The sequence below is a fragment of the Pogona vitticeps genome, chromosome 6 (assembly GCF_051106095.1).
Source record: "Pogona vitticeps strain Pit_001003342236 chromosome 6, PviZW2.1, whole genome shotgun sequence".
Taxonomy (NCBI): Eukaryota; Metazoa; Chordata; class Lepidosauria; order Squamata; family Agamidae; genus Pogona; species Pogona vitticeps.
This window is the reverse complement of record NC_135788.1, coordinates 87735488-87752562: the sequence shown is the minus strand read 5'-3', so window position 1 is coordinate 87752562 and position 17075 is coordinate 87735488. Positions and strand designations below refer to the sequence as shown.

The 17075-nt window shown below is 44.6% G+C and overlaps 1 protein-coding gene across 7 annotated transcripts in view; it reads right to left on the bottom strand.

Moving 5' to 3' along the window:
* Positions 1–13440, bottom strand: part of ADAM11 (ADAM metallopeptidase domain 11) — an 88022-nt gene extending 74582 nt beyond the window's left edge. For all 7 annotated transcript variants that reach the window (XM_073004145.2, XM_073004146.2, XM_078377801.1 and 4 more), the window contains exons 1-2: positions 12852–13440; positions 10354–10574 (exon numbers count right to left, since the gene is read on the bottom strand). In XM_073004145.2, coding sequence (XP_072860246.2) covers positions 10354–10574; positions 12852–12915 — 285 coding nt within the window. In that variant the 5' untranslated portion in view covers positions 12916–13440. The remainder of the gene's footprint in view (positions 1–10353; positions 10575–12851) is intronic.
* Between the last annotated feature and the right edge of the window lie 3635 nt (positions 13441–17075).

Here is a 17075-nt window from a genome sequence, read left to right as displayed (position 1 = left end):
AAGCAGTTTTTTTAAGGCTTTAAAAGACACAGATAGATAGGCAGGCAGGTAGGCAGGCAGACAGACAGAAAACCATCAAGTGTTTTGAACACATATTGCTATTATGTACAGGTACAACATTTAACAGAAGTGTGGCACGCTTCAGAACTTAAAAGGGTTGCTCTTTTTTTTTGGCTACAACTCCCAAAATTAGACAGACATGGTGGCGCTACAGGTTAAATCGCAGAAGCCTCTGTGCTGCAAGGTCAGAAGACCAGCAGTCGTAAGATCGAATCCATGAGATGGAGTGAGCTCCCGTTGCCTGTCCCAGCTCCTGCCAACCTAGCAGTTCAAAAGCATGTAAAAATGCGAGTAGATAAATAGATACCACCTTGGTGGGAAGGTAATGGCATTCCGTGTCTACTCGTGCTGGTCAAGTGACCACAGAAACTGTCTTCAGACAAACGCTGGCTCTATGGCTTGGAGACGGGGATGAGCACTGCGCACCCTAGAGTCGGACACGACTGGACTAAATGTCAAGGGGAACCTTTACCTTACCCACAATCCACCAGCCAGCATGGAGTTTTTCTAGGCTGTACACAACTTGCTCCAAGATTTGTCTCCCCATCTGAAGAACCGGAGAAGCACAGTAATTCCCCGAGACTCCTGCCAGCCTCCTGGGTCTGGGTGACCTGGGGTTTAAACCATTCACTCACAGTTGTTGGCAGTGCTTATGGGCACTCAGATACCTCCCCCACCCACCCCCAATTCCACCACACCAGCCAGCCCCAGCAACTCTAGCTTTGCTCCCACTGTGGCTGAGTGATTATCTTATTCATTATGGATGAGATCTTCTGCACACCACCCATTTAATCTACCTTAACACTTTCATACACCTACAGGAGAGAGCGTTTAAGGGTATCTGTGACAGAGGTTTGAAGAGGAGGGGAAGCTGGGGGGGAGGGATGGTTGGATTGAAAACCTTGAGAAAGGAAACTTTCTTAATGAGAACAGTGGAGGACAGAACCCCTTCATGTACAGGCCTTGGAAAAGTTACATTTTAAAAGTACCGTATTTTTCGCACCATAAGACGCATTTTTTCCCCACAAAACAGGCGGGGTGGAAAGCCTGTGCGTCTTATGGAGCGAAGAAAACAGATTATATTTTCCTGTTTTCTTCTCCTAAAAAAATTGGTGCGTCTTATGGAAAGGTGTGTCTTATGGAGCGAAAAATATGGTATAACTTTCAGAAACGTCTAGCTAGCATTGTAGTAGTCACGCTGCCTGTAGCATTCTTGGAATTACAGTTCAAAAAATTAATTTTTGTAACCTCTGCTCAAGCATGCCTCAGTAACTTTTCCCCATAAGCAAAGGCCACCTTCTATGCCCATGTCCTATGTCATTTTTTGCACCCAAAGACACTTACACAAGATAATACCTTAAGCATGTGTGTGTGTTTTTAATGAATTTCACATTTTCTGAGCAGCACAGTAAGAGGGTCATTATACCTTTTACAGCAAGATTTGTTCCCCGCTCCAGTTCTATTTCCTCATCCAATAATTCAGGGGCCTTAAACCTTTAAGTTCCTACGGTTGTTGTAGGCTTTTCAGGCTGTTTGGCCATATTCCAAAGGTTTTTCTTCCCAACGTTTTGCCAGTCTTTGTGGCTGGCAACTTCAGAGGACAGGAGTCAGAACTCTGTCTGTGTTCTAACCCCTGTCCACCAAAGATGCCAGCCACAGAGACTGGTGAAACATTAGGAAGAAAAACCTTCGGAACACAGCCAAACAGCCCGAAAAACCTTCAGCAACCATCGGATCCCAGCCATGAAAGCCTTTGAGAATACTTTAAGTTCCTATTAAGAAAACCATCAATAGAGACATTGGGTGAGCCAGTTCTGCATTTACTGCTCTACATATAGCTTGGCCCTAAGCCAATCAAGAAGTAATTCCCAATGTGTGTCATGACAGAAAACTGCATGCACACAATCAGATGTCAATCAAATCACTAAAAGCTCCAGTGACCTCAAAGGAGGTTGCCTATTGCATCTCTCTATGATTTACTGCTCCTGCTTCTCAACGTCTCCTGCAGTTTGCTTCCTTTGGGATGACTGACTTTGCAAATATCTGTGTCAGATGTGATTGAATGATCATGCCTGACATAGAATAATTACTACCTTTTTGGGATGCTTTCTGCTGCTTTCCCAAATACACTGCACTGAGACTGTCTCCCACCCATCAGGAAATGTTCCCCAAACAGGATCAGATATAAAGAGAATGTCTCAAGGCTGGGAATGCTTCCTCCTTATTCTTATTGGGTTGGATCTGGACTGAGTTAATTGACCTTATTTCCCACAGAAATCAATGAGAAATACTAATGGCATGAGCGGCTTGTACTGAATTCAGCTAGAACTAATGTTCAAGTCTGTCTGGGGAACATGTGGCCCTCCAGATGTTATAGGCCTGCAGCTCTCATCAAGCCTAGAGAGCAGAGCAAATGAGGAGGAATGCCAAGAGTTGTACAACAACATCTGGGAGGCCACATGTTGCCTACCATTCCCAGAGTCATAGCACCTTTCAGAGTGGAGCAGTGAAAAGCAACTGCAGCTTTAAAAGCGGGGTTTGGCTTTTGCGAAGAAGAAGAAGAAGAAGAAGAAGAAGAAGAAGAAGAAGAAGAAGAAGAAGAAGAAGAAGAAGAAGAAGAAGAAGAGAACAGTGATAGGATGAGTCTTCAGGACCTACATTACTGAGATATAGATAGCGTCAGTATATCATATACATACTTCTTAAAAATAACGTTTTGCTCTGATCACACATCTGGAAAATGTAATGGCCTCAACCACATCTGAAGGAGAACTGGAAGAGTTGCAACAACTGTTTTGACTGATATGACTCGGAGCTGCCCATCTGCAAGCAGCACCCTGTATATTTTGTAAGAAGGCCATTTTGCATTGGGAAGGCACCAAGGCTCTGAGTCTTCCAAGAAAGTTCCTTAGCTGTTCTCCTTTCCATATTCCTAGTTTCCCTCAGAGGATGGGGCTGGATCTCCTCAGCGGCCAGATGTCAGTTCCTAGTGCAACTACTTCCCATTTGTTACAAAGCAGAAATCAGCATTAAACCAATCAAGAGACCCTTCAGGTAGGGTTTGGCTTCCTGTAAGTCTCTCCAACACACGTTCCTCCAGACTCTTGTGCAACGTCTCAGTGCTCAAGAAAGGCCAAGCCAAAGATTTCAGAGCATAAAAGCACTCCTTAATCATTGTGCAGCTGAGAGAGAGAGGGGAAAAAATGGGCAGCCCCATAAAACAGCTTTCCCCAGCCAAGCACTACCTAGATTACACTATGGATCTTATTATCTTCAGCCACCATGGGCATGCTAGTTGGGGATAATAGGACACTAGATTGGGGGAGGCAACCATACAACCAAAAAAACAACAACTTCTCACCAAATTCCCTGTCAGGACACAGGAAGAAGATCAAGAGGTTCAAAGGCAGAATAAAGGTTTTGCGGGCTTTCCAAATCTGGGATACAATGAAAATACGATGCCATGTGCATGCATTTCAAATCTAACAATCTGAGTGAGAATTTATCCCTCCATGTAACTGTCAGTTATAATTGGAATGCTGATATATCAAGAGAGCATTGCAACACTAAAAATAAAGCCATTAATATATCTCTATTCTTTGCAAGAAAGAAGAGCTTGTATTTCTCAAATGTACTCCCAAGGAAGTTTTTTTTGTGTGCAGAGCAATGTTCTGCTTGTATAACATTCCCTCCCCAACCTAACCCCCTCTTCTCTCCCCCCCCCCCCGTCTTCTTCTCATGACTAGAATTTGGAAAAGTTAGTTTTTATGACCAAAATACTCAAAAACTGTCAGCTGGAATCCACTGGCCATGCTAGCAGGAAAATTCTTGGAGCTGTTGCCCAAAAACATAACTATTTCAAGGGTTCCAGTCATGAGATAGGATGAGTACAAAAAGGTCTCCTGGCTTCAAACCAGCAGATCGCCAGCATGAAGAAATCCCACTGATTAATCAGATTGAAAGGTCAATCTATTCGACAAGATTTCAGCAGGCCAGTTCTCAGGCAGGTGTAACCGCAACAGCCATTCTCTACCACTCTCCTCTTGCATTTGACCATGGGAGATAGACTTCCTCCAATATGCAGGTTCCATTCAAACAACATGGCTCATGGCTGGTGATATAGATCTGCCCCCTATACATTTGCATTGGTGGTGGGGGTGGGGGTGGCTACCAGGATCCTTAGAGGCAAATGCAGCTACATCTGGTTTGCCAAACAGTCTCTTCCTTTGCAGCAGCTGTCTTGTGCAGTTCCCCACTGTTCAAGAGAAGTATCAGAGGTCAGATGGGCAAACAGTAGGACCACCCGTGCCAATCTGTTCTTTCAAAACTGAGTGCGTAAAGCAACATGAACCCTCTTGGAGAGCCGCCAGAGAGTGACTGAGATTAGGTGAGGATGGTGCCCCTTTTCCAGCAGAAAAGGATTTCTCACATGGGGCTGAGGACGCTTCTTCCTCAGAGGAAAGCTGGGAAAGAACACGTTAACTAAATAAGCTGATTGATGTTTTAATGTTGCTTTCACAATGCTGTTTCCTGAAAATTGGGTGCATTTCTCCCATTTCATACAAATGATGTATTAAATCTAACGCATTACTTCTGAGCTTGCCCCCAGAGGCCCCAGTTACACTGAGGAAAGGGAGCGGTCAGCCCCTCCCCTCCAAAAGTGGGCATTCCAGGGGTCAGCCTTCAATCACTGCATTCAAATCCCTCATTTACATGCGGTGACTGCAATCCTTATTTTCTGGATTGTTTTTTTTTACTACAGAAAGAAAATGAGGGTGGGGTGGGAGGAGGGAGCAACAAGAAACCTAACTCTTCCCCACCCACCCCCATCATCCACCTTGTGTGTGGCAAAGCTCTGGATACTTCAGCTGTTCCATGGGCACATCTTACCTTCTGGACCAACATGGCATCACTCTGTAGGCAAGCAGCCTAGCTCTGTATCTTGTGGCATTGTATTTTCTATACAGTATCAAGAGTAGACAACCCAGGACAGTCTGAATGTTTTGCACTATAGCTTCCCTCATTCGTGACGTGGGTCATGCTGGCTATGGCCTGATGGGACCTGTAGTCCAAGACACATGGAAGCCACCAACTTGCCTAACTCCCATTCCAAAATTAATTATCTTTTGGAGAAAGAATGGGATAGTGCTGTAGACCAACACAGGAGGAATCCTGCTGAATCAACCACAGCTCAGAAATATAACTTTTGTGGACTAAAACTCCCACTATCCCCCCCCCCATGCTGGCTCAGGAATTCTGGGAGTCGTAATCCAAAAATAACTGTTATGAGTTCAGAATCAGACCAATAGTCCCTCTAGTCAAAAACCCTTTTTAAACGAACATTAAGCAATCAGATGCAACACGGAGATTCACAAGTGGGTCATGGAGGCAACAATTGCTTTCCTCAAACTGCCCTTTAAGAATCAAACTGGCAGTGTGTCCCCCTTCACTAGTAATTCCAAACCAGTTCAGCAGATTCCATTTTCCTTTTATCACTGATGCCAATACCCACGGACAGACTTGTTCCCCCATGTTCAGGTCTGGAAATAAATTTCAAAGGAAAGGAAGCAACAAGAGGCAGCGTAAGATGCTGAATGGAGGGAAGAAAGCAAGAAGGGGGATATCTGCATGCCCAAAAGATAATTAAATAACACTGAGATATGGAACAGGTTGTGTCGACCTTTCCCAACAACTTATCTTCCAGACATGTTGGACTACAGCTCTCATCCTCTCCAGCAAGCCATTCAAGTGCCCATGTTGTGAACTGCCGTTCCATGCCTCTGGAAGATACATCCAGTGTTCCCCAAACAGGTGTCTTTCAGAGCATTACACAATGATTCTCATTTTGAAGCCTGATTCCTATTCATCCACTTCCACATTGTTAAAGCATATTCATGCCAACACCTTCACAGATGCAGCTTCATACGGAGCAATCCATTCCTTTATTGCCACTACTATGAAAACAGGAGCAGGCAGTGCATTCTGTGGCAGAGGTGTGTAAGGAAGCTACACTCCCTACCAACAAAAAGTTTAACCGGTGGAGCTCAGCAATATGGGTTGATACAGAAGTCTCCAGTATAACAGAATACCTGTTATCTGTGAGCTAACACTCATTTCCTGTAACTTCCTGTATCAAATTTACAAAATGAGGGAATCAAAATTGGATTTCCTGACACTGAGGAGCAGCTGAGAACTTGAGAATGTCCTCCCACTGAAAATATAATGATCTGATGACCTGTGGCCCAGATCATCATCCCTTGCCACTGCTCAGTTATGAGTAACTTCAGCATATCATTATAACTGTTCTTCTTAAGAGGTCCAAATTTCTTTGAAAACAATTCTGGTCTTTTTTATTCTCTGTACACCACAGACATTTAACTAGTACATTGCAACCTACACCATGGTATGGTGCGGTGTGTGTGAGACCATTTAATCCATGCTCCTCCATTAACCCCACCAATTAAAAACCAGCAAGGGAAGGAGAAAATAGACACAAAAATGGTTAACAGAGATGATGAGAGTGAGGTAGTGGTATGGTTGTAAAGCTGAAATTGCAGATACTCCTCTTGACAGCCTGGTAGCTACCTCCCACTCCAAGACAATCCAGATACACTGGCATCATATCAACTAATAAAGAGCATACCATATCAACTAATAAAGAGCAGGTCATTTGTACAGCTAATGGCTCTCAATTGCTTCAAGACTATACCAGCTTCAAATATTAACATTAGAACAGAGAAAGCTTGCAACAATACATGAATCCTAGAAAAATAATCTTTTTCTCTTATTTACTATGAGGATTGCAGCTAAGTTTAGGAAGAACAGGAAAGGTGGAGGGCAGGTGGCAATGACGTCAACCCCTACTAAGCAGAACGGGCTAGGGCTTTGACCCTCTTGAGCCTGGTTCCACTGCACTCCTGGGAAAAGACTGATATGAACTGACAGAGTCATGGGGAAACTGAAGATTTTGTAAATTAAAAGTAGAAACCTAGAATCATGGAAATTGTAGGGTTGGAAAAGATCCCAAAGACCATATTTTCCAACTTCCTCCAAGTGTAGAAAATCCACAGCTAAAGACTCCCTACCAGATGCCCGTCCATTCTTTAATCTGAAAATCTCTGAGGAAAGAAGGGAAGTCTACCACCTTCTGATACAATTTGTTCCTCTGTCAAAGTTGTTCCCATTTTGGGGACTGGGGTTAACAGTGGGACATGAACCAGGATTTGGGACTTCAAGAATCCCTCAGCAACATAGCCTCAGAATCAAACTTCAAGAATCCCTCAGCTTCAAGAATACCTCAGAACAATTCTGTGGAGTCCTAAAAAAAGTAACTTCTGGGTCTGGACCGGAGATTTCTACTCCATCAACCTTTTGCCCCCTTACCATCATTCCCCAACTCTTTAATCTTCCTTTATTCTGTGACACAAAAACCAGGATAGGACTTTTGACATTTATCCTTAATATAGCAGATGCTACTTCTAAATGTACGTATGCTAAATCAGAGAAAGCATGATAATGCAGTGGGATTTCTTCCCCCCCCCCCTGCTTTAAGACTGAATGGCAGATTGGAGCCATTTATTATTTAGCCTGATTATAAATTCTGGTCTTTTTTTCCCCGTCCAACTTCTATGGTGCTCTTGAATGGAGGATGGTTTTCCAAGGCCTCTGACAAAAGCTTAGATTTATATTACCCAGCAGCCGAAGTTTAGCATTACTTTTAGTTTATTTTTAAGAGACGAATGATGGCAGAGAGTCTCAAAGAGTCAATGTGGTGTACGAGGTTACAGTGTTGGACTGGGACTGGGCGATGCCAATTCTAGTCCCCACCTCGGGCCAGTCATTCTATCTTTTATCCTGACCTACCTCACAGATTTACTGTGAAAATTACATGGGTTGAGGGGAGATGGGGGAGGAGAGTTGCATACCTTGAGTTCAATGAAGGAAAAGGTGGGATACACATGTAATATATAAATAATAACAAACCATTAGCCATGCTACACTCTAATCTAAAGCCTCCCCCAGCTGACAACTTCCACATGTGAGTAGCTGTATTGCATCACCATCTCATTCCCAGGAGGAACTGCTTTATATCTTGTCCACTGTATGTAGCTGTGAAATGCCAAATGTGTGTTGCCATATAGACTCATGACCAAAAGTATTGGCACCCTTGCAATTCTGTCAGAAAATGCAACCCTTCTCTCAGAAAATTGTTGCAGTTGCAAATGTTTTGGTACTCACATGTTCATTTCTTTGGTTTGTATTGGAACAACACACACACACACACACACACGCACACACACGCACACACACACAACAGAAGGAAAGTCAAATTTGATACAATCCCCCACAGAAACCCAACAATGCACTGGCCAAAATTAAATTGTAAGAAATAACTGCTTGTCAAACATGTGATGCTCATTTCATTTGTATTTAGTCACACCTGTCACAAGTAAGAGGTGTGGGCAATATAGTAATCACACTTGTAACCAGTTGACTGGAGAAATGTTGACTCAACCTTTGTGTTGTGTGTGACACTGAGCATGGAGAAAAGAATAAAGTGTAAAGGGTTGTCTGTGGATCTGAGAGAGAAAAATGTGGAAAAACATTGACAATCTCAAGGCTACAAGTCCATCTCCAGAGATCTTAATGTTCCTGTGTCCACCGTGCACAATATCATCAAGGGGTTTACAGCCCATGGCACTGTAGCTAACCTCTCTGAAAGAGCAAAATTACTGAAAAATTACAACGAAGTGTTGTTCGAGTGGTGGATACAGAACCCAGATTATCTTCCCAACAAATTCAAGCTGATATGCAGACACAGGGTACAACAGTGTCAGCTTGCACTATCCGTCATCATCTGAATGAAAAGGGACGTTATGGTAGGAGACCCAGGAGGACACCACTACTGACACAAAGGAATGAAAAAGCAAGACTGCAGTATGCCAAAACTTATGTGACAAAACCACATTCCTTCTGGGAGAACGTACAGTGGATAGATGAGACAAAAGCAGAGCTTTTTAGTCAAGGACATCATGGCACTGTTTACAGAAAAAGAAATGAGACATTCAAAGAAAAGAACACAGTCCCTACAGTCAAACTTGGTGGAGGTTCAAAGATGTTTTGGGGTTGCTTTGCTGCTTCTGGCACTGGTTGCCTTGACTGTGTGAACGGTATCATGAAATCTGAGGATTACCAAAGAATTTTGGGGCACAATGTAGTGGCCAGTTGTCAGAAAGCTGGGTCTCCACCAAAGCTCATGGGTCTTCCAGCAAAACAATGACCCAAAACACACTTCAAAAAGTACTCAGAAACCGTTACAAACAAAGTGCTGGAGAGTTCTGAAATGGCCAGCAATGAGTCCCGATCTGAATCCTATAGAACATATGTGGAGAGATCTCCAAAGAGCAGTTGGGAGAAAGCCCTGGAGCAGTTTGCAAAAGAAGAGTGGTCCAAAATTCCATTAGAGAGATGTAAGAAACTCATTTATGGTTACAGGAAGCAATTGATTTCTGTTATTTTTTTCCAAAGGGAGTACTACCAAATATTAAGGGTGTAAATAATTTTGACCAGTGCATTTTTGAGTTCCTGTGTGGGATTGTATCAGATTTGACTTTTCTCTCTTTTTTTGTGTTGTTCCAACGCAAACTAAAGAAATGAACATGTGAGTACCAAGACATTTGCAACTGCACCAATTTTCTGAGAGAAAGGTTGCATTTTCTGACAGAATTGCGAGGGTACCAATATTTTTGGCCATGACTGTATATAATTGCAGGAGTTGTGTCCCAAGCACGGTTTACTGGTTGGGGTGAATGTATTCTCTTGGTTGCTGTTCAAGGGGAAAAATGCCACATTCCTGCCACTCCACCAGTCAAGTCGTCGCATACAGTAAAGATGCTAAGATGTTCCAAGATCCACCAAGGATCCATCACTGGGCATCACAGCTGGCGGTGTTGCCCACAGACTGCTCACAGGTCTTAGCACATGGAACTAGTTGTCAATACAGCCTGGACAAATGCTCAAGCTGTCTAACCGGCTGTCCGGCTCTGCCATGACATGGAACAACAGGATCCTATTAAAAAGCTGGAAGTCGTCCTTGCCACCCAACCATTCGACGCGCATGCCATCTGTCTTCCCAGAACAGCTTGGAGTCTGCTCTTCTCACCCACCCGCAACCCCCGCATGAATGCTGAGAGCCTGAGCACAATGCCCAACAAAACAAAGAGGGGGGAAATGAGGGGGGAGGGAAGCAATATTTGAAATGCTGAGGAAACAAGTCCTGCAGGTTTCACTTACAGGATTGTCTCCTTTTCCTCCTCCTCCGCCTCCTCCTTTGCTGGCACCAAGTTCTTTTCTCACCCTGGTGTCCAGCTGAGGCTTCTGGATTTCTCCCCCAGAACTCTGCTCCATGAGCCGGGTGGGGTAGATTATTTCTGAGGCCCCCCATCTCTTGCGCCAGCTGGTGTTTTGGACCCGCCTCCGCGAATCACCAGGTTGTGTATCCGCCTTCACAAAACCTGCTCCAAGAGAGAAAAAAAGAAGGAAGGAAGGAAGAAATGTCATGTTGGTGCTATAAAAAAAGAGGGGAAGGAGGGAAGGACTCTCAGTAAGGCTGTTGCTGATGAGGGTTTTTTTTAACTAGCCTGTCTGGAAGACACACTGTTTTGCTTTTTAATTTTACTCATGATGGCTGCATTTGCACCCCAGCTTTCTTCCAAGAAGTTTAAGGTGGCTGTTAGGCAGTGAGACACCTGTCTGAGGCAACAGATTTGGGGTATCAGACAAGTGCAGCTGTTAGTTATCTACTTTTTTAGGACTGCATTTTTAGTGTTCGGGATGGAGAGAGATGTCTGTGAGATTTTCTGCCTCATGGACCAAAGGACTTGGTCTGCTTTGAGTACTAGGTTCCTTGACTTGGATGAGTGATGGGCACCATTTGCTGTTTTGTCTTAGGCTGAAAAAAAATCTTTCGTTGGTGCTTCCGCTGCACAGCTCCTCTCCTCCCCACTTTATCCTCACAACAACACTCCTGCAAGGCAGGCTAAGCTAAGCAAAAGTGACTGGCTCAAGGTCACTCAGGGAGCTTCACAGCTCAATGGGGATCTGAGCCCAGATCTTCCACATGAATGCTGTCAAATCACCACATTATGCCCCATTCTGATCTGCAGACCGACAGATAAAGTGCAGCCCTTCAGGGAGAGCACAGGCTAGTTCAGTGGTTCTTAACCTTGGTTACTCAGGTGTTTTTGAACGGCAACGCCCAGAAACCCCAGCCAGCACAGCTGGTGGTGAAGGCTTCTGGGAGTTGCAGTCCAAAAACACCTGAATAACCCAAGGTTAAGAACTACTGGACTAGTTGAACTCAGGAAACGCGCGCACGCGCACACACACACACACACAGAGAGAGAGAATTCTAGCATTCCAAGGCTATTCTTCAGCACAGGTTTTGGGCAAATTTCTGGCATGTCCATAGTGAAATCAAAACATGGAGCATAAAACAGGCAGGCAGAAAAAAGTGACCCAGGGTTGTAAAATCTACCATTACTTTTCTGGATTACATCATGTTGGCTGGGGGATGCTGGGAGTTGTAGTCTTAAAATAACTTTTCCAGGCTGTGATGCAGACCAATATACAGGCTTCAGATGGGGGCAGATGTGGTTAGACTACCACTTCCATCCTTCTTCACCGCTGGCTATTTTAGCTAGGGCTGACGGGAATGATAACCCAACAGCAGCTGCCCATTCACACGCTCCCCGTACTTAGCCAAAGCCCTGCCAGCCCCCTCCGTATTGGCCTAAGCCAGTTCCCCTTCTCCCCACTGCCAAGGGCATGACCCTTTTACAGGTCCTGCTTAGCTTTGTACTGGGCATGCTCCCTCTGAGCCTGCTTCTCTGCTAAAATAAGCAGACAAGCAAACTAACTAAAGCCTTTCTAGAATCCCCATGCCCTGGGCTGCCTCTTCTGCCCAACACTCTTGGATATGTGGAAAGGCTGTTCTGGTTTCAATGGTAATGAGAATGCACTCTGTGTGCGCTCAATGACTTTTTTGTTTTCCTTTCCTGCTTGTGTCATTTTCCCAGGAGCCCCAATTCTCAAACTTCCCACCCAACACTGTGCAGTGTATTCATAATCCTGGTCCATGCCCCTCAAAAGTGTATGGCGGGGGGGGGGGGGCTCCCTTGCCTTATCCTCTAAATCCCACAGCAGAATCCGACCAGTAATTTTGAGCTCCCCCCCTCCAGCTGTTGCTCACCCATCTCCACCTTAGAGCAGGAAGGAACTGCAGAAAAATGTGTCTATGCAGCAGAAAAGGCTGCAGTCCCCGCTTTGTTTGCGGGGTGGGCGGGTGGGGAGGGATGTGGGTGTAGACGCGTGTGCAGGGAGAGGGGATGGATGTCAGAAAAACCTGACCCAAGTGAGGGAGATGTTTACCAGCGGCACCTTGCGACCCGCTCACCTCCTGCCCCTCCCAAGTGCCCCATTCAAACAAGGCGAGGCGGAGTCACTAACCAGCCCGGCCGCCTTTGGACCAGCTGGTGGTGGAACCGGGGCGAGATGCGGGCACCGCTAACTCCCACTCCCTTTGTCACCTCCACCCTGCCGGGGTAGCCCGGCTTCTTCCCACCCCAGCCTCCCCAATGCCATGCCATGCCATGCAAGAGGAGAGGCTGGGGAGAAGAAAAGTGCGGTGGAAGGTTTTAAAGCCAAAAAAAAAAGAAAGAAAAAAGAAAGAAAGAAAGAAAGAAAGGAGAGAGAGAGAGAGAGAGAGAGAGAGAGAGAGAGACTCTCCTCACCTGAATGACAAAGCAGCAGATAGAGGAAAGCAGTCAACACCCAGTTCTGTAGCGGGCAGCTCATAATGCCTTCATAATCGGAACCAGGGCTGGCACCAGTTGGTACAGCACGCGAGCAACAAGAGAGATCGTGGCGCTGGCGGCGGCGGCGGCGGCGGCGATCCCCTTTCTCCGTTTTCTTTTGCTTTGCATTGAAAATCTGGGATTCTCTCGGATCCGGTCCTCTTTCTCCCTTCTCTCCCTTGTTTCCCTCTCGAATTGCTGCTGAGCGGCAAGAGGCGAGGGAAGACGAGGCAGCGATGCGAAGGGCGGTTTGGATTCCCAAAGCCAATCAGTTCCGCACCCGGGTAGAGCCGGGCATGGGCAGGAGGAAGAGGGAGCGGGTCATTTCTCCTCCACCCTGGTTCTGCAGTGATGGATGGGAGAGCCTGGCAGAATGCGAGCGCACGGGGGAGATGGGGCGAGTTGGGGAGGGGGGGGAGGCCTAGGAGGAAGGAGGACACGTGAGCCGCCGAGAGCCCTCCCCCTGCTGCCTTTTGAGCAAGGGGGGAGCTGGCTCTCTCGTCCTCGCCATCCGCCCGGCTCTTCTTCGCCCGTCCACACGCGCACGCACACACGGAGGCTTTCTGTAGCGGCAGGCGCTCGAGAGGGAAGCGAGCGAGCAGCTCTCTCTGCATGGATGCACGCCGACAGACCAGCCTCTTGGACTCCGAGCGAAGCAAGGCAGAATAAAACGTGCCTTTATAACACGGGAGAAAGATCTCATCGGTGCTCTAAGTTCACGGCTACAAGGGGAGAATTGGGCCCGATCCTGGATGTCATCCAGGCCTTGAGTTCAGGCATAGAAGATGGGAGAGAATAAGGATGCCTCTGAGGATGTAGAGAGTGCACCGCCATCATTACTGAGAAAGCTGCAACTTGTGCTTCAATCCCCCCACCCTTCGCTCAACTTTAAGGAGTCAGTCTAGTTCATTTAGACGAAATGTCATCATTATCATCGTCATCTTACAACTGCAGATCTGAAAGGGACCCTATGGATCATCAAGTCCAGCCCGTTAGTGGGGGAACTGAACTCTCAGCCTCTGGCTCTACATCCAGATGCCCAAATGACTGAACTATCCAGCAATGTTAATGTACTGGGGGCCAATCCATTAGATGTGATCTTGTGCCCATGATTTTTGTACACAGCGAAATAAGTTAGCAAGTCCAGTAACGCCTCTTTTTCTCTGACTCTGTGATCATTTATAGCAAATTGCTCTGTTCCCATACTACTGCCATCAGAATCTCGTTGCCCTGCAGGATATATTTCTGAAGGGCACCTGGTCATGATTTACCATAGTAAGGAACGTGTGTGTTGACATGTATACGTTGGCAGGTAGATCACCCTGCCTTGCCACATGGAGATGGATTAAATGGAATTAGATACCTTCTGATATGGTTGCATGATTAAATCTAACCTCTACTTAAATCCTTTCAGGAAGTCTGCCAGTGAATCAAAACATGCAAATACCACTTAAACTGATAAAAGGTAGCAAAGTAGTAGAAGTTGGAAGTAGTGAATAATTTCTAAAATGATCAGTGTCGTGGAACCAAACTTTCTTATGAAACCCGTGGTACGGTGCTACTGTTGTTAGATCATTTAAAAGCATACAATTTTCTGCAAATCTGAGATTTTTTTTTTTTAAAAAAAAGCCCAATAAAGAGGTTTTTGTTTTGCTTTATATTTTGAATATATTGAAAATTTGCACATGTGCCATTGACTGCTGTGCCTTCTGCCGAATCAGCCAAAATGGGTGCCCGTCACTAGGGACACCTGGCTAGATACCCACAGTGTTGCCACAGTGCAAGACAAGCAGGCTCTATCTGCGAGCACTCATCAGTAGAAGGAAAACATACCTTGTGGAGACCCTCACTAATTTATAACTGCAGGTTGGAATAATTTTAAGTAATTGTATTCTAGACTTGAAGGAGCTTATGTTCCTTCATTGGTTGGGTGTTCCACCTTTGACTCCCAACCGACAGTCTCACTGGATTGTGCCAGTAGAAAACAGAGTTTCTGACTGATTGCCCAAATATCTTGGAAACTCTGGATTATTTATCTCCTAAGAAAAACAGGGATTTTATTAGCAACTACTGTACCATGTTTCTTGTGAGTGAGCTGGTATTTTCCCTCAAAACTACCATTTAGACCTGCCCTCCAATAACTTGGGACTCACCATGCCAAACACGGCCCACCGGACATATACTGACATCTTCAGGTTGGGAAAACAGCGTATGTAAGACAAGAAATAAATGTGGGTGATAGCCCATGACTGGAAGTGGGAAATTCTTAACTAAGGGCATGGTTACACATGGGGGAAAAAACTACTTTTGAATTGTGTTTAATTTGTTTGAAATCAAATTTAAAAATTAGGACTACATGATGCACAGGCAAGAATTGATTTTTTTTTATTTTTTATTTTTTTTTTTTTTGCCCAAGAAGTCTTATTTTCTGGTTGGAAATTGAGATATTTTACACAGCTGCAAGGTCATTTGTTTAGATCACTGGTGAAATTGATTATTTTGAATCAATTTGACATATGTGAATGCTTCTGTCAGAGTAAATTGTATCTGTGGGGTTTGTCAAGTAATGGATGCCAGGACTGGGCTGCAGAGAAACCTTGCAGTCCAATCAGAGAAAGGGTAGAGGAAAGGGCTCCCTCATTCACAAGCCTAGAAACTGCTGATCTTGTAAATTTCACTGGCCCTTTTCTTTTAGCCAGGCACAGATGTGTCTTCCCTCTGCCTGGTCCCTCAGTCTCTCCTTCTCCACCCCACTCTCTGTGTGTATCTTTGTGTACATGTGTCAGGCTGCAGGGAAACCTTGCAGTCTGATCTGTTTTGACCTTTTTCTATCTGTCATACTGAACTAGCACTATGCCGGATTGTGAGATTTTTTTAAAAAAATTAAAAAATAACACTACAACAGCAGTGGCTAGTGGCTGTGAGAAGCAGCCGGTATGAGAGCAGGTGGGCACAGGACAAAGCCTCAGATGCAACCATTTTTTTAAAAAAAGTGTTGCCCCCTTAACTGCTTTATAACACAGATTAAAATTAAAAATTGCCCCAGGAGGATGCATACACTGACCAAAAGCCACATGTCTACCATGTGACTTTAAACCAATTTCAAAACCCCTGATCCATCTCCCAATTCATTTTCATAATGTAACTGCACCCTAATACAGTACAAGCATCTGGGTTTTGTAGTAGGACCTTCTCTTTTGTCAGGGATGATGCAAATTAATTTGCTTTGCTTGGTAATTGATTTTCAGGATACAGCTTGGGTCCAGGCTACCTGAAGCACCGTATCTCTCTATACAGTATTTAAGATCAGCAGAGGAGGCCCTCCTCTCCGTCCTATTGCCAGCACAAGCACAGCTGATGGGACACGGGAGAGAACCTTCTCTGTGGCAGCTCCCAGGCTATGGAATGCTCTCCCTCGGGAGATCAGGATGGCCCCTGCCCTGCTATCCTTCCGAAAAAAGCTAAAGACCCATTTCTTCAGGCAGGCTTTTAACAATTACAACTGAATCCCTGAACCCCATTTTAGTAGAAAATTTTAATCTTTTTAAATGTTTTCATGTTTTAATCTTTTAATTGTATTTTAAATCATATATTGTTTAATTTGTCTTTTAATATTTAACTTAGAGTATTGTGTTTTTAAATTGTGTGAATTTTAATATTGTGAGCTGCTTTGGGTCCCTTGTTGGGAGAAATGTGACATAGAAATTTAATAATAATAATAATAATAATAATAATAATAATAATAATAATAATAATAATAATAATAATAATAATAATAATAATAATAATAATAATAATAATAATAATAATAATAATAATAATAATAATAATAATAATAATAATAATAGACTATCTCAGTTTCTTCTCTGCAATATCCACAAGCTTTCAGCTCTAATTATGGGCTTTCTCCGTTTCTGGCCTCAGTTACCTGGCAGGCCATAAAGTGTGACTGCTGGATTGCCATTTGCTGACTTACCTAGAAGCACATACTGTACTGAGAAGTGGTTCACCATTCTCTTCTGGGGGCATCCTGGGACTAGGCAGCTTTGCTGAAGGCTACACAGACTGGCCTTTCTCCCATTACATACTGGGGTGAATTGAACTCCCACCCTCTGGGTCTGCAGCCAGATACCCAAGTCACTGAGCTATCCATCCAGCTTC